The sequence below is a fragment of the Musca vetustissima genome, unplaced genomic scaffold (assembly GCF_032173495.1).
Source record: "Musca vetustissima isolate MV318-11 ecotype Yass unplaced genomic scaffold, APGP_CSIRO_Mvet_v1 utg45094, whole genome shotgun sequence".
NCBI classification, from domain to species: domain Eukaryota; kingdom Metazoa; phylum Arthropoda; class Insecta; order Diptera; family Muscidae; genus Musca; species Musca vetustissima.
This window is the reverse complement of record NW_026875591.1, coordinates 19,395-38,348: the sequence shown is the minus strand read 5'-3', so window position 1 is coordinate 38,348 and position 18,954 is coordinate 19,395. Positions and strand designations below refer to the sequence as shown.

The 18,954-nt window shown below is 36.8% G+C and overlaps 1 protein-coding gene across 1 annotated transcript; it reads left to right on the top strand.

Annotated features, from left to right (window-relative positions):
- The first annotated feature begins 1,879 nt into the window (after positions 1-1,879).
- LOC133338086 (sarcosine dehydrogenase, mitochondrial) lies at positions 1,880-8,303 on the top strand. Its single transcript, XM_061546272.1, has 4 exons — positions 1,880-2,293; positions 3,678-4,865; positions 5,362-5,504; positions 7,339-8,303. The coding sequence occupies exons 1-4, from the start codon at positions 1,880-1,882 to the stop codon at positions 8,294-8,296; spliced, it is 2,703 nt and encodes a 900-aa protein (XP_061402256.1). The 3' UTR covers positions 8,297-8,303.
- Positions 8,304-18,954: the final 10,651 nt, after the last annotated feature.

The following is an 18,954-nucleotide window of genomic DNA, read 5'->3' as shown; positions in this document are numbered from 1 at the left end:
GGCTCTAGGAAAGGCGTGGATTTTTTAAATAACAATCTTGAGGCTCTAGGCAAGGCGTGGATTTTTTAAATAACATTCTTGAGGCTCTAGGCAAGGCGTGGATTTTTTAAATAACATTCTTGAGGCTCTAGGCAAGGCGTGGATTTTTTAAATAACATTATTGAGGCTCTAGGCAAGGCGTGGATTTTTTAAATAAGATTCTTGAGGCTCTAGGAAAGGCGTGGATTTTTTAAATAACATTCTTGAGGCTCTAGGCAAGGCGTGGATTTTTTAAATAATATTCCTGTGGCTCTAGACAAGGCATGGATTTTTTAAATAAGATTCTTGAGGCTCTAGGCAAGGCCTGGATTTTTTAAATAACATTCTTGAGGCTCTAGGCAAGGCGTGGATTTTTTAAATAAGATTCTTGAGGCTCTAGGCAAGGCGTGGATTTTTTAAATAAGATTCTTGAGGCTCTAGGCAAGGCGTGGATTTTTTAAATAAGATTCTTGAGGCTCTAGGCAAGGCGTGGATTTTTTAAATAAGATTCTTGAGGCTCTAGGCAAGGCGTGGATTTTTTAAATAAGATTCTTGAGGCTCTAGGCAAGGCGTGGATTTTTTAAATAAGATTCTTGAGGCTCTAGGCAAGGCGTGGATTTTTTAAATAAGATTCTTGAGGCTCTAGGCAAGGCGTGGATTTTTTAAATAAGATTCTTGAGGCTCTAGGCAAGGCGTGGATTTTTTAAATAAGATTCTTGAGGCTCTAGGCAAGGCGTGGATTTTTTAAATAAGATTCTTGAGGCTCTAGGCAAGGCGTGGATTTTTTAAATAAGATTCTTGAGGCTCTAGGCAAGGCGTGGATTTTTTAAATAAGATTCTTGAGGCTCTAGGCAAGGCGTGGATTTTTTAAATAAGATTCTTGAGGCTCTAGGCAAGGCGTGGATTTTTTAAATAAGATTCTTGAGGCTCTAGGCAAGGCGTGGATTTTTTAAATAAGATTCTTGAGGCTCTAGGCAAGGCGTGGATTTTTTAAATAAGATTCTTGAGGCTCTAGGCAAGGCGTGGATTTTTTAAATAAGATTTTTGAGGCTCTAGGCAAGGCGTGGATTTTTTAAATAAGATTCTTGAGGCTCTAGGCAAGGCGTGGATTTTTTAAATAATATTCCTGAGGCTCTAGGCAAGTCGTGGATTTTTTAAATAATATTTTTTAAGGCTCTAGGCAAGGCGTGGATTTTTTAAATAATATTCCTGTGGCTCTAGACAAGGCATGGATTTTTTAAATAATATTTTTTGAGGCTCTAGGCAAGGCGTGGATTTTTTTAAATAATATTCTTGAGGCTGTAGGCAAGGCGTGGATTTTTTTAAATAAGATTCTTGAGGCTCTAGGCAAGGCGTGGATTTTTTAAATAACATTCTTGAGGCTCTAGGCAAGGCGTGGATTTTTTAAATAAGATTCTTGAGGCTGTAGGCAAGGCGTGGATTTTTTAAATAAGATTCTTGAGGCTCTAGGCAAGGCGTGGATTTTTTAAATAAGATTCTTGAGGCTCTAGGCAAGGCGTGGATTTTTTAAATAAGATTCTTGAGGCTCTAGGCAAGGCGTGGATTTTTTAAATAAGATTCTTGAGGCACATCATACCCTTCTCTAACTACACCCCTGTTATTAAACCACTAACACACCCCTTGTTATCACAATGACCGAAATACGCGTACGAGCCTATGTTTTAATTAAATAATTTAATCACAGTCGAATTATCAGCTGCAATAAAACCTTATCTCTGGGAAAATGACCCCTCAGTGACCCATCAACTAATCAACCCAAAACAAGACTTATTTTAATACTCAAACGCGAATCTTTGCAATCAGTTTCATTTCGATCGTTTAGTTATACGGACCGGACAAAATGTGGAGAATAAGTAAAAAATTAATAAATAATTCCGGTTCCATTGTCAAGGATCTGTCGTCAAAGACAGCCGCCATAACAGCAGTTCAAACGCGCAGCAATTCACAGGGTACTGTTCCAGTACCAGAAGTCCCTTCATCGGCAGATGTTGTCATTATTGGTGGTGGTTCAGCGGGTTGTCATACCTTATATCACTTGGCCAAACGTGGTGTGAAGGCGGTGCTCCTCGAAAGAGCAAAACTGACAGCCGGTACAACATGGCATACAGCCGGCTTGGTGTGGCGTCTGCGACCCAACGATGTTGATATTCAGTTATTGGCCAATTCTCGCAACATGTTAATGCAGTTGGAGGAGGAGACGGGTTTAGATCCTGGCTGGATTCAAAATGGCGGTGTATTTATAGCCCATTCAGATGTAGGTCAAGTTCCTCCGAACGGAGATTACTTTGTTGATTATTTTTTTATTTTTGTTTTTCTTTGTGTTGATGGAAAGCTCTTCCGTGTTTGTTGTGAGTGAGTGAGTGATAAGGTGACAATGTAAAAGGGTGAACAGCTAGGGCAATAGAAAATGAAAACGAAAAAAAAATTGCAAAATTTTAAAACGTGCCTCATGTTTTGTTGTTGATCGCGATAAGCCAAAGGTTTGGTGAAAAGCACGTCATCAGTTCGAATTTGAGATTAATTTGGCATAAATAATTTTTTTGTTGACCTTATGATCTTATATGTGATAGACAAAAACCGGATTGGACCACTTTAAGTCGAACTTCATGCCACTATTTTTTTATGAACATTTCTGCGGCTCTAGGCAAAGTGTGGATTAAAAAAAAATACTTCTGAGGCCTCGGGCAAGGCGTGGATTTTTAAGAAAATAGGTCTGAAGATCTAGGCATGGCGTGGATTAAAAATAAATTGTAGGGCTCTAGGAAAGGCACAGATTTTTTTATTTAATGTTTGTTTAGGGCTCTAGGCAAGGTGTGCATTTTTTAAATATTTTTTTAGGCTCTTGGCGAGGCGTGGATTTTTTAAAGAATATTTTTGAGTCTCCAGGCAAGGCGTGGATTTTTTAAAGAATATTTTTGAGTCCCCAGGCAAGGCGTGGATTTTTTAAAGAATATTTTTGAGTCCCCAGGCAAGGCTTGGATTTTTTAAAGAATATTTTTAAAGTCTCCAGGCAAGGCTTGGATTTTTTAAAGAATATGTTTAAAGTCTCCAGGCAAGGCGTGGTTTTTTTAAAGAATATTTTTGAGTCTCCAGGCAAGGCGTGGATTGTTTAAAGAATATTTTTGAGTCTCCAGGCAAGGCGTGGATTTTTTAAAGAATATTTTTAAAGTCTCCAGGCAAGGCTTGGATTTTTTAAAGAATATTTTTGAGTCTCCAGGCAAGGCGTGGATTTTTTAAAGAATATTTTTGAGTCTCCAGGCAAGGCGTGGATTTTTTAAAGAATATTTTTAAAGTCTCCAGGCAAGGCTTGGATTTTTTAAAGAATATTTTTAAAGTCTCCAGGCAAGGCTTGGATTTTTTAAAGAATATTTTTAAAGTATCCAGGCAAGGCTTGGATTTTTTAAAGAATATTTTTAAAGTATCCAGGCAAGGCTTGGATTTTTTAAAGAATATTTTTAAAGTATCCAGGCAAGGCTTGGATTTTTTAAAGAATATTTTTGAGTCTCCAGGCAAGGCGTAGATTTTTTAAAGAATTTTTTTCTAGGGCTCATTTAACCCCGGAAGAGTTTTTTATTTATTCGTTGAACCTTTACCATTTCCTAACTTAATTTCCCAAATATTGCCTCCATTCTCAACAGACCCGCTTGGATGAATATAGACGTTTGGCCACCGTTGGCAATGCTTTGGGTATTGAAAACTACATTTTATCCCCAGAAGAAACCCAGAAAGTATTCCCCCTATTGGATCCCAAGGCATTCATTGGTGCCCTCTATTCTCCCGGTGATGGTGTTGTAGATCCTGCCATGTTATGTACCGCTTTGACAAGGGCCGCCACCAAAAATGGTGCAAGAGTTGTGGAAAACTGTTCCGTCGAGGATTTGGTGGTGGAAGAAACTGGCAAAGGTAAAAAGGTGGTGGGTGTGAAGACCCCTTATGGTACCATAAAAACCGAAAAAGTTGTCAATGCCACCGGTGTATGGGGTCGTGACTTAATCGAGAAGCATGGTTCCTTCCTACCTCTCATCCCAATGAAACATGCCTATATTGTATCGGAATCTATACCTGGTGTAAGGGGTCTACCCAATATTAGAGATCATGATTATTCCACATATTTCCGTATACAAGGTGATGCCATTTGTATGGGTGGTTATGAACCGAATCCGATTCTTTTGGATCCTGTGGCAAAAGATTTCCATTTCGGTTTGTATGATTTGGATTGGTCGGTGTTCGATACACATTTAAATGGTGCCGTAAAACTGTGTCCCACCTATGCCAATTACGGCGTGAAGAGTACCGTGTGTGGTCCTGAGTCCTTTACACCCGATCACAAGCCATTGATGGGTCCTGATACTGTCATATCGGGTTTGTACCATAATTGTGGCTTCAATTCGGCCGGCATGATGTTCGGTGGTGGCTGTGGTGAGCAGACCGCTCTGTGGATTCTAAATGGTAAACCCGATTTGCCAATGTTCGGTTTTGATTTGCGTCGTTTCACCGATAGCCAAAGTCGTGCCACGCAGTGGATTAATGAAAAGTCTCATGAAAGTTATGTGAAAAATTACAGTATGGTTTTCAAATATGATCAACCATTGGCGGGACGTGATTTCCAAAAGGATCCGCTGCATGATGATATGATGGCCGCCAATGCCTTTATGGAAGAGAAGCAGGGTTGGGAGAGGCCAGGATTCTTTTTGAAAGAATCTGCACCGGTCCAGAAGTACGATTGGTATGGCAGTTATGGTAATGCCCGTCACAACGATTGTGCCTACGAACGGGTGCTGGAGGGTGATTTGAAATATAACAGTTTTTCGGATTATCACAATTTGGTGAGTAAATCGCACCACATCTCCGTCATAGAGGCTTTTGACTAATATTATTTCTATTTTTCTGCTTCTTCTTTCTTTTCTTCTCCTCGTTGCCACGCACCACACATTATGGTGCGTGCCACATTTTATTGCCCCTGGTTGTGTTGGGCGAACTTTTTTTGGTGTGATATTTGCTTTAACCACACATAATCTTGTGCGGAACGCGCCACATTGCGGATGTTGTTCTTTCGATTGTTTGGTTGTGTACACACAAACACACACGCTGATTTAAACCAACTGTTACCATATGTCCGTCTGGACCATTCATGTGTCTGTCCATCGATCCATCCGTCTATGGGAATGTTTTTACCTTTCCTCTGGCGCATTGACGCCTGCCCGTTTAATATGTGGGTGTTTGATGTAAACAATGAAAACAAACTCTTCCCCGTCTTGTCTGCCTACCTTCTCCGCCTTATGACTAATGCTGCTGATGATTTTGGTTTTGGCTACTGTATAGATCGGTGAAGAAGCTATGGCCTGCCGCAATAATGCCGTTGTCTTCAATATGAGCTACTTCTGCAAACTCTTTTTGGAGGGTCCTGATGCCCAAAAGGCCGCCGATTGGATATTTACCAGCAACACTAATCGTGATCCTAAGAAGTAAGTAATCAAAATAGGTAAAAACGTGGTTATGTTCGCCCTAACCCGAACATTTTATATTTTGCACAAAAATATCTAAAATTGATCGGAAATTTTATATGGGTATACCTGGGTGTTGATACATTTTTGGTAGCAAGAGTATTTGGCAACCACTGAGAACCTCAAATTTAAAATTATAGGCAAATCAAAGAACAGAAATATTGGAGGTACGGTTATATGGGAGCTACCCTAAAACATGGACCAATAGTAACAATTTATGTTATGGCAATTTCCCTCCTCATGAGAATTCAAAATAACAAATTACAGCCAATTCGGTTAATAAAGGTAACCAAACTCCACAAAATCCCGAAGATCGGGAGGTACTTTTATATGCGGACTACCCTTTAAAGTGGACCAATATTGATAATTTTTGGTAGGAAGATGTGCCACCCCATTAGAACACAAAATCTCAAATTGCAGTCAAATCGGTTAAAAAACTTGCCAAAGTTTACCAAAATATCGAAATTCGGAAGGTACCTTTATATTGGGACTACCCCAAAAAATAGACCAATATTGATAATTTTTGGTAGGATGATTTGTTACCCAACGAAAACCCAAAATACTAAATTACAGTCAATTTGATTGAAAAATGTGCCTAAAATCACTAAAATGCTGAAAATCCGAAGGTGCCGCTATATGTGAACTATCATAAAAAGAGATTAAACTTGATAATTTTTGGTAGGAAGATGTGCAACCCCATGGTAGTTTAAAATACCAAATTACAACCAATTCGATTAATAAACATACCAAAATCCGCCAAAATATCGAAATTCGGAAGGTACCGTTATATGCGAGCTACCCTAAAACGTAGACCAATATTGAAAAATTTTTTTCATGGAAATTTTCCACCAAATGAGATTAAAAAATATCAAATTACAGATAATTCGGTTGATAAACGTAACCAAAGCCCACAAAATATTGGAGTTCGGAAGGTTCTGTTATATGGGAGCTACCCTAAAAATTTGACCAATATTGATAATTTTTGGTAGGAAGATGAGCCTCACCATGGCAATTCAAAATACTAAATAGCAGTCAATTCGGTTAGGTACCCAAAGTCCACAAAAAATCGATATTCGAGAGGTACCGTTATATGGGAGTTACCCTAAAAAGTAGACCTATGCTGATAATTTTTTTGTGGGGAGATTTTCTATACAATAGGAATTCAAAATACTAAATTACAGCCAATTTGGTTGAAAAATGTACCCGAACTTCCGAAACATACCGAAATTTGGGAGGTACCACTAAATGGGTACCTCCAATATTGCTAATTTTTCATAGGAAGATATGCTACATAATGAAAAAATAGAATATATCAAACTGGAGCCAATTCGACTGAAAAACGAGACCAAACACCTCAAAATACCGAAATTCGGGAGGTCCCATTATATAGGTCCTACTCCAGAACTTGGACCAATATTGATAATTTTTGTAGGCAGATTTTTCTACCCTTTGAGAATTCAAAATAGCGAATATGTGGTAAAATTCGGTAGGAAAAACATGCCCAAAATATCGAATATTGAGGGGTAGCGTTATATGACGGCTATAGGAAAACATGGCCCCATATATCATTTTCGATATTAAACATCCTAGAAGAATATTTCAAAATATTTTCTTTGGATAGATTTTATATCGAATAACTCTATGTGTTAACCTAAAAATTGTTAAACGGTACCATTATATGAGGGCATACGAAAACGTGGACCCATATATTCAAAATATTTTTCCTGGTTAAATTTTATATCGAACAAGTTTATGTATTAACCTAAAAAACTGTATTTCTTTTTCCATTTTTCAGAACCGTCTATACCTGCGCCCTGAATGACGCCGGTGGCGTTGAGGCTGATGTTACCATTTCTCGTTTGAATTCCGGCTCGGGAGCAGTGCATGATCCCAAATTTGAGGGACAAGGTTTTTATATTGTGGCCGGTGGCGCTTCGGCCTACTACACCTACACCATGATGAAGGATGAAATACGTCGTCAGGGATTTAATGCCACCGTTCGTGATGTTACTGCCGATATGGGTGTTATCTCGATACAAGGACCCAAATCACGGGAGATCCTCCAAAAGCTGGTCAACTGTGAACTGAGTGATGAAAATATTCCACCAAATAGCACGGTGTTGGCAAAGTGCAAAGACGCCGTCAACAATTCCACCGAGTACGGTGTGCGATTGTTACGGGTCAGTTTCGTCGGCGAATTGGGTTATGAGTTGCATGTACCCAAGGAGTATTGTTCCCAGGTCTATCGTTCTCTCATGAAGTTGGGCGAACCCAATGATTTACGCAATGCCGGTTATCGTGCCCTCTACTCGTTGAGCAGTGAAAAAGGTTATCATTTATGGAGTTTCGATTTACGTCCCGATGATACACCCTTGGAAGCGGGATTAGGTTTTACTTGTCGCAAGGAGGGTAACTATAAGGGCAAGGAAGCCATTGATCGACAACGCCAGGAGGGTGTGAAGAAACGTTTAGTCTACTTGACATTGGACGATCAAGTACCCATTTGGGGTTTGGAAGGTGTTTATCGTAATGGTGAACCGGTTGGTTTCTTGCGCAGGGCGGAATATGCCTACTATTTGGGTAAACCCTTGGGTCAGACATATATCTCTAAGCCTGATGGTGGTATTATCGATGTGGATTATATTAAATCGGGTGAATATGAAATTGATATTATGGGTAAACGCTACAAGGCTAAGGCTCATTTGAGAAGTCCCTTCGATTTGGAGGGTAAACGGGTGTTGGGTATTTATTAAGAGGAAGAAGGGGCGTGAGTTAGAAATTAATGTATTTTTTAAGAAATTGTTTTAATAAATAAATGTCTGTAAAATTAAAAAAAAATAAATAAATATTTTTTTAACATGTCCGTCATGCAAAGTACAGAAATCCTTTTAAATGGACTATAGAAAGATATTTAGAAAAGTGTTATACCGCATGACGACCCCAAGGTATTCTATGAACAGAAGAACTTTGACAGTGTTTTCTATAGGCCATAGAACTTTCAAAAAATTGTCTATAGAAATTGCCTTTTTGAAAGATAATCTTTTCAGTCTGTAGAAGAACTTTGAAAATGTCTTCAGGCTAAGGTTTTCCGATGATACAGAGCCCATTATAAGTTATGAAATGCATTTTAAAATGTCTCATCTGTATTGAAGGTCTTTTTAATGGCCTTCTGACAATGGAAGACCTTTTCAATGATCTCCGGCCAATAGAAGACCTTTTCAATGTTCTATAAAAAAACTTTTTTAAGATCTACAATCTATTAATTACCTACCATCAATAATTGAATTAATACTTCGTATTAATTTTCTAACAATAGGTGTTATTTTCAATTACCCGATATCGAAATAATTTGGAAAATACATATGCGAATTATGTAACACCAAGAGTGTCTAAGGTAAAGAAACAATGGAATGCAAATCTAGTCAGAAGCGAGTGAGTGGAAAGTCGACGGTTGTTAGCAACGAAAACATTCTGGGCTCGTATTTCAACCGTATTCGCTCTGATTCAATATTTTTGGTTCTCAAAGGGCAAAAAATATTTCTATCAAAACTATCAATATTGGTTCACTTTGTTTGGGAAAAATTTTCAACCGAATTGGCTTCAGTTTCAAATATAAGGTTCTCGTAGGGTGTCACAACAAAATATTATCAATATTGGTCCACTTTTTGGGGTTGCTCCCTTTTATTCTGCATTTTGAGGATGTTGGGCACGTTTTTCAACCAAGTATTTTGGTCGTCATTTGGAAGCACCTCTACATATCAAAAATTAACAACATTAGTCGATTTTTTGGGTAGTTCCCATATAACGGTAGTTCCCATATAACTGTACCACCCAAATTTCGGATTCAAAGGAAGAGTGGGCACATTTCTTAACCAAATTAGCGGTAATTTTGTATTTTGAATAATTTTTGGGTAGAAAATCTCCAAAAATCAAAAATTATCAATATTGGTCTACATTTCGCGGTAGCACCCATATAATGGTACTACTTAAAATTGGGACTTTTGCCATGTTTTTCAAAACTTTTGGCGGTAATTTTGGATCTTGATTAAACTATCTTCGCAATAACAATGATTAATATTGGCCAATTTTTGTCAGGGTATGGAGCATAACCAGTCGTATTGAGCTGCAGCGACTACGGTGGCTAGGCCATGTTGTGCGAATGAATGAGAATGCCAAAGCTCAAAAGGCATATAAAAGCGAGTCTACTGATGGTTCCCGTAGAAGGGGAAGGCCACGAATTAGATGGAAAGATCAAGTAGAAAACAACATCTTGGAACGTGGTCTTTCAAATTGAAGGATATGCGCACAAGACCGACTCGTTTGGAAATCTTTTTTAAGCTCGGCTTATGGAACAACCGTTCTGTAACAAGCCAGCTAAGTAAGCGCTCTTATGACGGTACCATTTTTTGTATTTTGAGAAGTTTGAGAATTTTTGAAACCACTGTGGCAGCAATTTCATATTTTAGATACTCATTGGCTAGAAAATCTCCATACCACAACAGTACCCTCAATTGTTCTGTTTTTTTTTTTTCTTTTTTTTATTGGGCGCCGTTTTCCGACCATATTAGTTATAATTATATATTTTGGGTTCTAATTGGTTGTTACATATATTTTCTACCAAAAACTCACTATGACATAGCCCTGCACAAAAAAATTCCGATAGATTTTAAGTGTTTTGAAGGTCCACCCCATGGAGAAGGTTCTAAAAAATTTCGGCCCCATCGTACTTAAAAACCTTTTTACTTGTTATACACTCAGCCTTATGGGTTAATGAGGGCATATACACCTCGATACGTCAAAAATATGCCTCATCGAAATATTGATTTTAGACCCCATGTTTCATTGGACCAAATCCGTTTCAGACAATTTGGAATTGATTTAAAAATTTAAGCCCGTCTCTCCGTCGGTCTGGTCGACTGGTGAGCACAATAAATTTCGAAGGGAGCAACCGATTTTATTCAAACTTTGCACATCGTAATATTTCTTCCAAACTTAGATAATGTTCGAAGATGGGGAATATCTGTCAACTCCTTCTTCTGGTACCTCCCACACACCTCCAAAAAGTTTCAAAAATTTCATCATTTATAAATTCCTTATTAGTCCGGTTTGATCGAAACTGTGCGTAATACTTCGTTCAAACTCGAATTTTATCTAAAAATGGAGAAAATTGGTTCACTTTATCTAGTATGTACCTTCCACACAAAATTGTCAAGATTGTACTGAAAATGATTTTTTTTTTAATATTTTGCGAACAGAACATCCGATTCAAACCAAACTTTGTAGAACTTAATATGTTTTTAATGCCTGTATAATGTTGGGAGATGGGACCCATTGGCCCACTCCTTTTAGTACCTCTCCTACAAAGTGTTAAATTTTTGATTTTATGTATTATATGCACATCGTAATATTTGTTTCAAATTTATTTCATTTTTGGAAAATGGGACCCATGGGTTCACTCTTTTTAATACCTTACACACAAAATGGTAAAAACTTTGCTGAATAATAATTTTATAATATCAAGAGAACGGACTATTCCAAAGGTGGTCAGGTTATTTATAAAAACATAAATCTAATATAAAGCAAATTCCGTATAACCCCGCAAACCATAGGCTTAGGGTTTTTTACTTGTCTCAACATAACCTAAAATAAACCACAAACACTTGTTACATACAATATCTCCCGCTCACACTTTCCCTATACGTGTGTGGCGACATACTGTCTGCCAATGCAATTTGAATCACCCGTTCTTAGAAGAAAATAAAAACATACCCAGAATCCTTGACATTTCTTTCCTTAGTTATTAATTAAGCAATTAATACAACGTCCCAAAAGAATTTGAAACAAAAGAAAAACACTCAGGCACTTATTAAAGTATTGTAGTGTGTGTGCGAGTGTGTGTTTGGGTGAAATTTCAAGTGCCTTCTATGCTAAGCCAGAGCAGCTCTCTTCATTCATTGATAAACCAGTAAAGAAAGTAGTAAGGTGGGGCGGGACCGACTATATGAAACCCTTCACCACTATGGTTATATTAAACAGGACTATTAACATGAAATTCGATGGAATAAAATATGCGATACTAGCAAAGTGCCCGCTACTTCGTATGCGGAAAGAGAAAAAGAAAAGAAAATAATATTTCATGTGGAGGTCGTGAATACTGTATATTTTGCTGTACAATAGTTCTGAATTGTACTTTTATTCCTACATATAATATCAACACTATTTTCCGAAATCTCTTTCCTATTTCCATTACACAGATTTAGAATACATCACAATTTCAAATATATATTTACTAACAGGTTCCACATTTAGTTCAATTTAGTACTTTTTGAACACATAAGTACATAATTTCAAGACTATCTCCGTACCACCATCACTAAATTAAGTACCAAAAACCCTTTAGTACTTCCTTCAAACTCTCCGTCATCGACCCACATTCCAAATTTTAGGTTTCCAGCTCTCTCCAAAATCCAAATTTAGTGCTTTTTTTATTCTATAAATTCGAGTTTCCAAAGTTGTTTTCATAGCTCAATACTACACTTCAAGAGTCATATAAATTTCAAATCTCAGGATTCAACCAAATCCAAATTATTCAAAATTTTTTACCATTCACTAATTTTCATACTCATATATAAGAATTTCTAAAACTACATCAATCCTACACCCTAACAATAATCTTAATTCAACAAAAGTTCAAAATTTAGTATTTTTTGTACTCATAAGTTCAAATTTCCAAAGTACCTCATCAATCCTGATTTTAAATAGTAATCGTAAGAACAAATTTAAAAATCCAGCTCTGTATTTATAATGAACATTCAGAGGTGGATTTTTTAAATTTGTTCTTACTACCAGATTTGGTACAATTCAGTACTTTTCGTACCCATATTCCAAACCTGTCTTTAAATGGTAATTGTGTGTCCAAATGTAAAAATTTCAGATCTGTCTATTTACCAAAGCCAAATAGACAGAAAGCCAAATTGTACCAGATTTGGTACCATTCTGTACTTTTCGTATTTATATTCCAAACCTATTTCAATCTAACCATAAGCACGAATTTCCAAAACTACGTCAGACCAGCTTTATCCGTTCACCAACTTTTCGTAGACATAAGTACCAGTTTCTACAACTTCCTCAATTCCACATATTTGGTACCATTTAGTATTTTCCGTACTTATGAGTTCGAATTTCCAACACTGTATATAACAGTAATTTTAGTTTCAATTATAAGTTTTCCATTTCTATCCTTCACTGTAATCTAAATTGTACTAATTATGAGTACCATTTAGTACACATAATTATGGATTTTCAAAACTACCTCCATGTCTCAACCTACACTCCAACTGTAATTTTAATTCCAAATTTTACGTTTCCGCTCACACAAAACAAATTGTACCATTTAGCGCTTCTCGTATCCATAAGTACGAAATTCCAATACAACCTTAATTCTTTAATTTCCATTTCAAATGTAAGTTTTCAATCTCTATCCGTTCTCTTAAATCTAAATTGTACCAAATATAGGACCATTTAGTACATATAAGGACGAATTTTCAAAACTTCCGACATATCTCAATCCTGCACTCCAACTGCAATATTAATTAAAAATTTCAGCATCTCATCCCTATCCGTTCACGCAAAAACAATTTGTAAACTATTTGGTACCATTTAGTACCTTTTGTTTCTATAATTAGGAATTTTCTTAAACTACGTCAATCCTACACTCCAACATTAATTTTAATTACAAAATTCTGGAGTCCAGTTCTATCCGTTCACACATAATCAAGTTGTACCAAATATAGTACCATTTAGTACACATAAGTGCTATGCTTCCATATCACAATTCTATATTCCAACAGCAACCATTATTCCAAATTTTAGGTTTCCAGCTCTCACTGTTCACTCAAATCGAAATTGTACGAAATCTAGTGCCGTTTAGTGCTTTTTGTACACATAAATACGAATTTCCAAAGTGGTCTCTACAGCTCAATTTTCAACAGTAATCTTAATTCCAAATTTCAGGTTTTCAGCTCTATCCTTTCAAGCAAAATCCACATTGTACTTAATTTGGTACCATAATACTTTTCGTACCGATAAGTACGAATTTCCAATACTACCTCAATACAACAGTCAATTTTATTCCCAATTTAAAAACTCCAGCTCTATATATTCACCTAAATCCAACTTGCACCAAATTTAGTACAATTTAGTACTATTCGTACACATAAATACGATTTTTTAAAGCTACCTCAATCCTGTACTACAATGGTAGTCCTAATTCCGATTTTCAGGCTTCCATCTCTATACACTCATTTAAACGTAAATAGTACTAAATTTAGTACCATTTTGTACTTTTTATATAAATATGTACTAATTTCGAAAACATTTGCATACATCAATACCACTTCCCAACCTTTATTCCATATAAAATTTTAAGATTCTAGCTATATATGTTCAATATATGAAATTAGAACTAAATTTAGTTCTCCTTCAAACTTTCCATCAGTGACCCACATTCCAAATTTCAGAATTCTAGCTCTTCTTGTTCGCCTAATACAAAGGGTACCATATTTGGTACTTTTTAGTACTTTTCGTACCCTTCTAGTTCGAATTTCCAAAAACACAGCCTTATCTCACGCCTACACACCAACAACAACCCACACTCAAAATTTCAAACTTCTAGCTTCAGCCGTTTCGTCTGGGCGATGATCTGTCAGTCAGTCACTCACTCGCTCACTTAACACTAAGCTCTTTTATATATATATATATATAGATTCATCTAAATGTGAATCGACTTAGATCAATCCATAAACATGTCATATATATGTCTATATATATATATCTGAACCGATTTTCACGAAACAGCACACATCACTCTAGGCTCAATTCAGTACATTATGCCAAATTTCGTGCAAATCGAAAGATATTTAGGGACTTTGGTGCACCATTTACATTAAATCGGACGAAAATATATATGGGAGCTATATCTAAATCAGGACTGATTTTCACGAAACTTAGCAGACATGACACTAGGCTCAATTCAGTACGTTATGCCAAATTTTGTGCAAATCGAAAGATATTTAGGGACTTTGGTGCACTATTTACATTGTATAGGGAGCTATATCTAAATCTGAACCGATTTATCCCAATTTCAATAGGGTTCGTCCTTGGACTAAATAAGTTACATATGCCAAATTTCATCCAATTCAGATCATAAATGCGACCTGTACTTTGTTTACAATTTAACATGGACAGAAAGACGGACGGACGGACATGCGTAAGACATAATACCCTGTACCACAGTGTGGTGAAGGATATAAAAAGGCGTATTTAATTTGTGTTGTTGTTTTTTTTTTAGTCTCCATTCATGAATGTCACCTAGCACATGTCATCTTCATGAACCTAGCCACCAAGGATAAAGACTTTGTCCTTTGAAATTTTTCATTGTCAGGACAGTTTACAATATTGGTTAACCGCTATTCAAAATCTGAATGATATAGAGTATTTCCTCTATAGAAACCCCTTTCAAAGGTCTGTGGTCTTAGCAGAACTTTGACAGTTTTTGAGTCCCTATATAAGACAATTATAAACATATTCTATATATATTTCAAATTTTGAAAATCCTTATAGACAATACTTAGAATTTATGGACTTGGTAACCCATCAACGAAATTCCCAGAAGAACGAAAAACAAATATGACATTTGAGACAATGTTGTGATCACTTGCTACCCACATTTTAAAGTGTCATTAAATAATATTTCATAATTTTATGGGATCTTAGAAAAACAAAAGGAAAATGGTTTGCTCACACACTTCAACTCTCATCCTCACCCAAGGATGTTCTAAGAATGAAGTGCACACAGCCACAATTATGGAAGTACTAGTAGTCGTGCTCCATATATAAAAGGTTTTTTAGTAGTGGTTGACCAAAAGTGTTAAGTATCCTCTGACAATGAATAATTACCAAAAAAAGGACAATAATATCCTTGGTGGCTAACCTAGCATGTGACGTTCATTCATGAAGGAGAGCAGCAGCAGAAGCAACAACAGAAATGAAATATGTTTTTATCAATGAATGAAGAGAGCTGTTCAAGGTTAGCAGAGGAGACACTTGAAACTTCACACACACACCAACACACAACATACTTGCATTCAGTGGTAATAAGAACAATAATAGGTGTCTGGGTTTTTCAGTTTTTGTGGGACCATGTATTAATTGCTTAATCCATAACTAAGTTAAGCAACTTCAAGGGTTTTCGGTTTGTTTTTTTTTCTTCTAAGAATTGGTGGTTCAAATTGCATTTGGCAGACAGTTTGTCGCCTTAATAATACAGACGTACAGGCAATGTGAGAGAGGGAGATATTGGACGTAACAAGTGTTTTGTTTAATTGAGGTTAGATGTAGAATTCTATATATAATATATTAGAAAGAAAACAGATGTCACAGTCTACGGGAGAAATAGTCTAATGGTGAATAGAGGAACATGCTCCTTTAAAAACCTTAAAAATTTCTATAAAAGCTTCGGTATTAAAGATTCCGAAATAAATCTCTATAACGCCGCGAAATATTTTGTATAACCTACACAACTATATTGTCAGGGTATTATAGCTTTGTGCAGCCCCAAGCGTTTATAACGCCGTGAAATATGGTCCTAGACCCACATTTTAGTATACCGATCTTCATAGCTCGACTAGCTGAGTCGATCTAGGCATGTGTGTCCGTCCGTCTGTCCATTATAATTTGTAAACACGATACAGGCCACAGTTATGGACCAATCTTTACGAAATTTTTTATATAGGATGTGTTCTGGCCAATGAAGACCCCTATTGTATTTGGTAATAATCGGCAATTTTTAGGGTATAAAGTGGACCAAAATCTTTATTTTTCTCTGTTTATACCCTTCACCACACTGTGGTACCGGGTATTATGTCATTGGGTTCCTTTTGAGTATATGCATAGAATCACTTTCTGAGTCGATTTACGCATGTCCGTCCGTCTGTAGATGTTAAATTGTTAACAAAGTACAGATCGCATTTATGATCCGATTTGGATGAAATTTGGAACAAGTCACGTATATGGCCTAAGGACGAACCCTATTGAAATTGGTGAAAATCGGTTCAGATTTAGATATAGCTCTCATATATATTTTCATCCGATATAGGCATCAAAGTCCCTATATATCTTTCGATTTGCAAGAAATTTTGCATAGTGTACTGAATTGGGTCCTGAATTATGTGTGCCAAGTTTTGTGAAAATCAGTTCAGATTTAGATATTGCTCCCATATATAGTTTTGTCCGATTTTATGTAAATGGTGCACCAAAGTCCCTATATATCTTTTGATTTATACGAATTACGTCCAGAATGATGTGTGCTAAGTTTCGTGCAAATCGGTTCAGATTTAGATATAGCTCACATATATATGTTCATCCGATTTAAGCTAAATGGGCCACCACAATCCACATATATATTTCGATTTGCACGAAATTTGGCATAAGGTACTGAATTAGGTCCAGAATGATGTGTGCTAATTTTCGTGGAAATCGGTTCAGATTTAGATATAGCTCCCATGTATATTTTCGTCCGATTTTATGTAAATGGTGCACCAAAGTCCCATATATCTTTCGATGTTCAGGAAACTTGGCATGGCGTACTAAATTAAGTCTAGAATGATGATGAACCTGAAAATCGTTTCGAATTTTGATATAGCTCACATATATATTTTCGTCCGATTTATTGTAAATGTTGCACCAAAATTCCTATATATCACTGAGTATAAAATGAGGTGTTTCATACACTTTGTGTGAAAAATGTAAAAAAAATATGTTTTCTATTCTATATATATTTACCTCTGAAGGACCCAGGCCAGAGAAATTGGTAGTATATGCAAGAGGAGTGGTTGCCAGAATGGGTTCCATTTTCCATAAATAAATTAAATTTGAAAGAAATATTACGATGTGAATATTTGACATCAAATCGGACGTTGTATAACGCTGTTGTGGGTTAAATACAAGACGGAGTTGACCGATGGGTCGCTTATTTGGATTTTATATAGGCTAGGTAAACATATTACGATGCACAAAGTTTGGATGAAATTGGGACATTACGTTCCCCTAAAATAAGATTTACAAAATTTCAAAATTGTTCACCCTTTGTGGGGCAGGTCCCAGAAGGACTGGACAGATAAGATGAAAGTCCCATCTCCCAGCATGATTAAAATAAACTTTACGTTGAATCGCATGCTCTGTTCGCATGGTATTATGAAATACATTTTCAGCACAAATTTGACCATTTGTGGTGGAGACACAAGAAGGAATGAATTTTCGAATTTTCAGTTTGAAGGAAGTATTACGATTAGCACAGTTTGGATCACATCGGTCATTCCATTTGCGTAATATTGGATTTATTAATATAGAAAATGTTGATCTTGTCTATAAAGACTCCTTTCAGCTGGTCTATAAAGATTCCCTTCAGCTCGTCTATAAAGACTCCCTTCAGCTCGTCTATAAAGACTCCCTTCAGCTCGTCTATAAAGACTCCCTTCAGCTCGTCATAAAGCTCCTTCAGCTCGTCTATAAAGACTCCCTTCAGCTCGTCTATAAAGACTCCCTTCAGCTCGTCTATAAAGACTCCGTTCAGCTCGTCTATAAAGACTCCGTTCAGCTCGTCTATAAAGACTCCGTTCAGCTCGTCTATAAAGACTCCGTTCAGCTCATCTATAAAGACTCCGTTCAGCTCGTCTATAAAGACTCCCTTCAGCTCATCTATAAAGACTCCCTTCAGCTCGTCTATAAAGACTCCGCTCAGCTCGTCTATAAAGACTCCGCTCAGCTCGTCTATAAAGACTCCGCTCAGCTCGTCTATAAAGACTCCGCTCAGCTCGTCTATAAAGACTCCGCTCAGCTCGTCTATAAAGACTCCGTTCAGCTCATCTATAAAGACTCCGTTCAGCTCGTCTATAAAGACTCCCTTCAGCTCGTCTATAAAGACTCCCTTCAGCTCGTCTATAAAGACTCCCTTCAGCTCGTCTATAAAGACTCCCTTCAGCTCGTCTATAAAGACTCCCTTCAGCTCGTTTATAAAGACTCCCTTCAGCTCGTCTATAAAGACTCCCTTCAGCTCGTCTATAAAGACTCCCTTCAGCTCGTCTATAAAAGTTTAGTACAAATTAATCCGCATGATTATTATTATTCAGCAACAATTTTAAAATTTTTGTGGGAGGTACCACAAGGAGTGGTCACGATATTCCCTATCTTCGAACTTGAACTAAGTTTGGACGAAATATTACGATGTGCAAAAATTGGATGAAATTGATTACTCGCTTCAAGAATTATCGTGCACACCAGCCGGCCGGACATTTGTAGATCGATTCCAAATTGTATGAAATGGATTTGTTCCAAAGAAACATGGGGTCCAAAG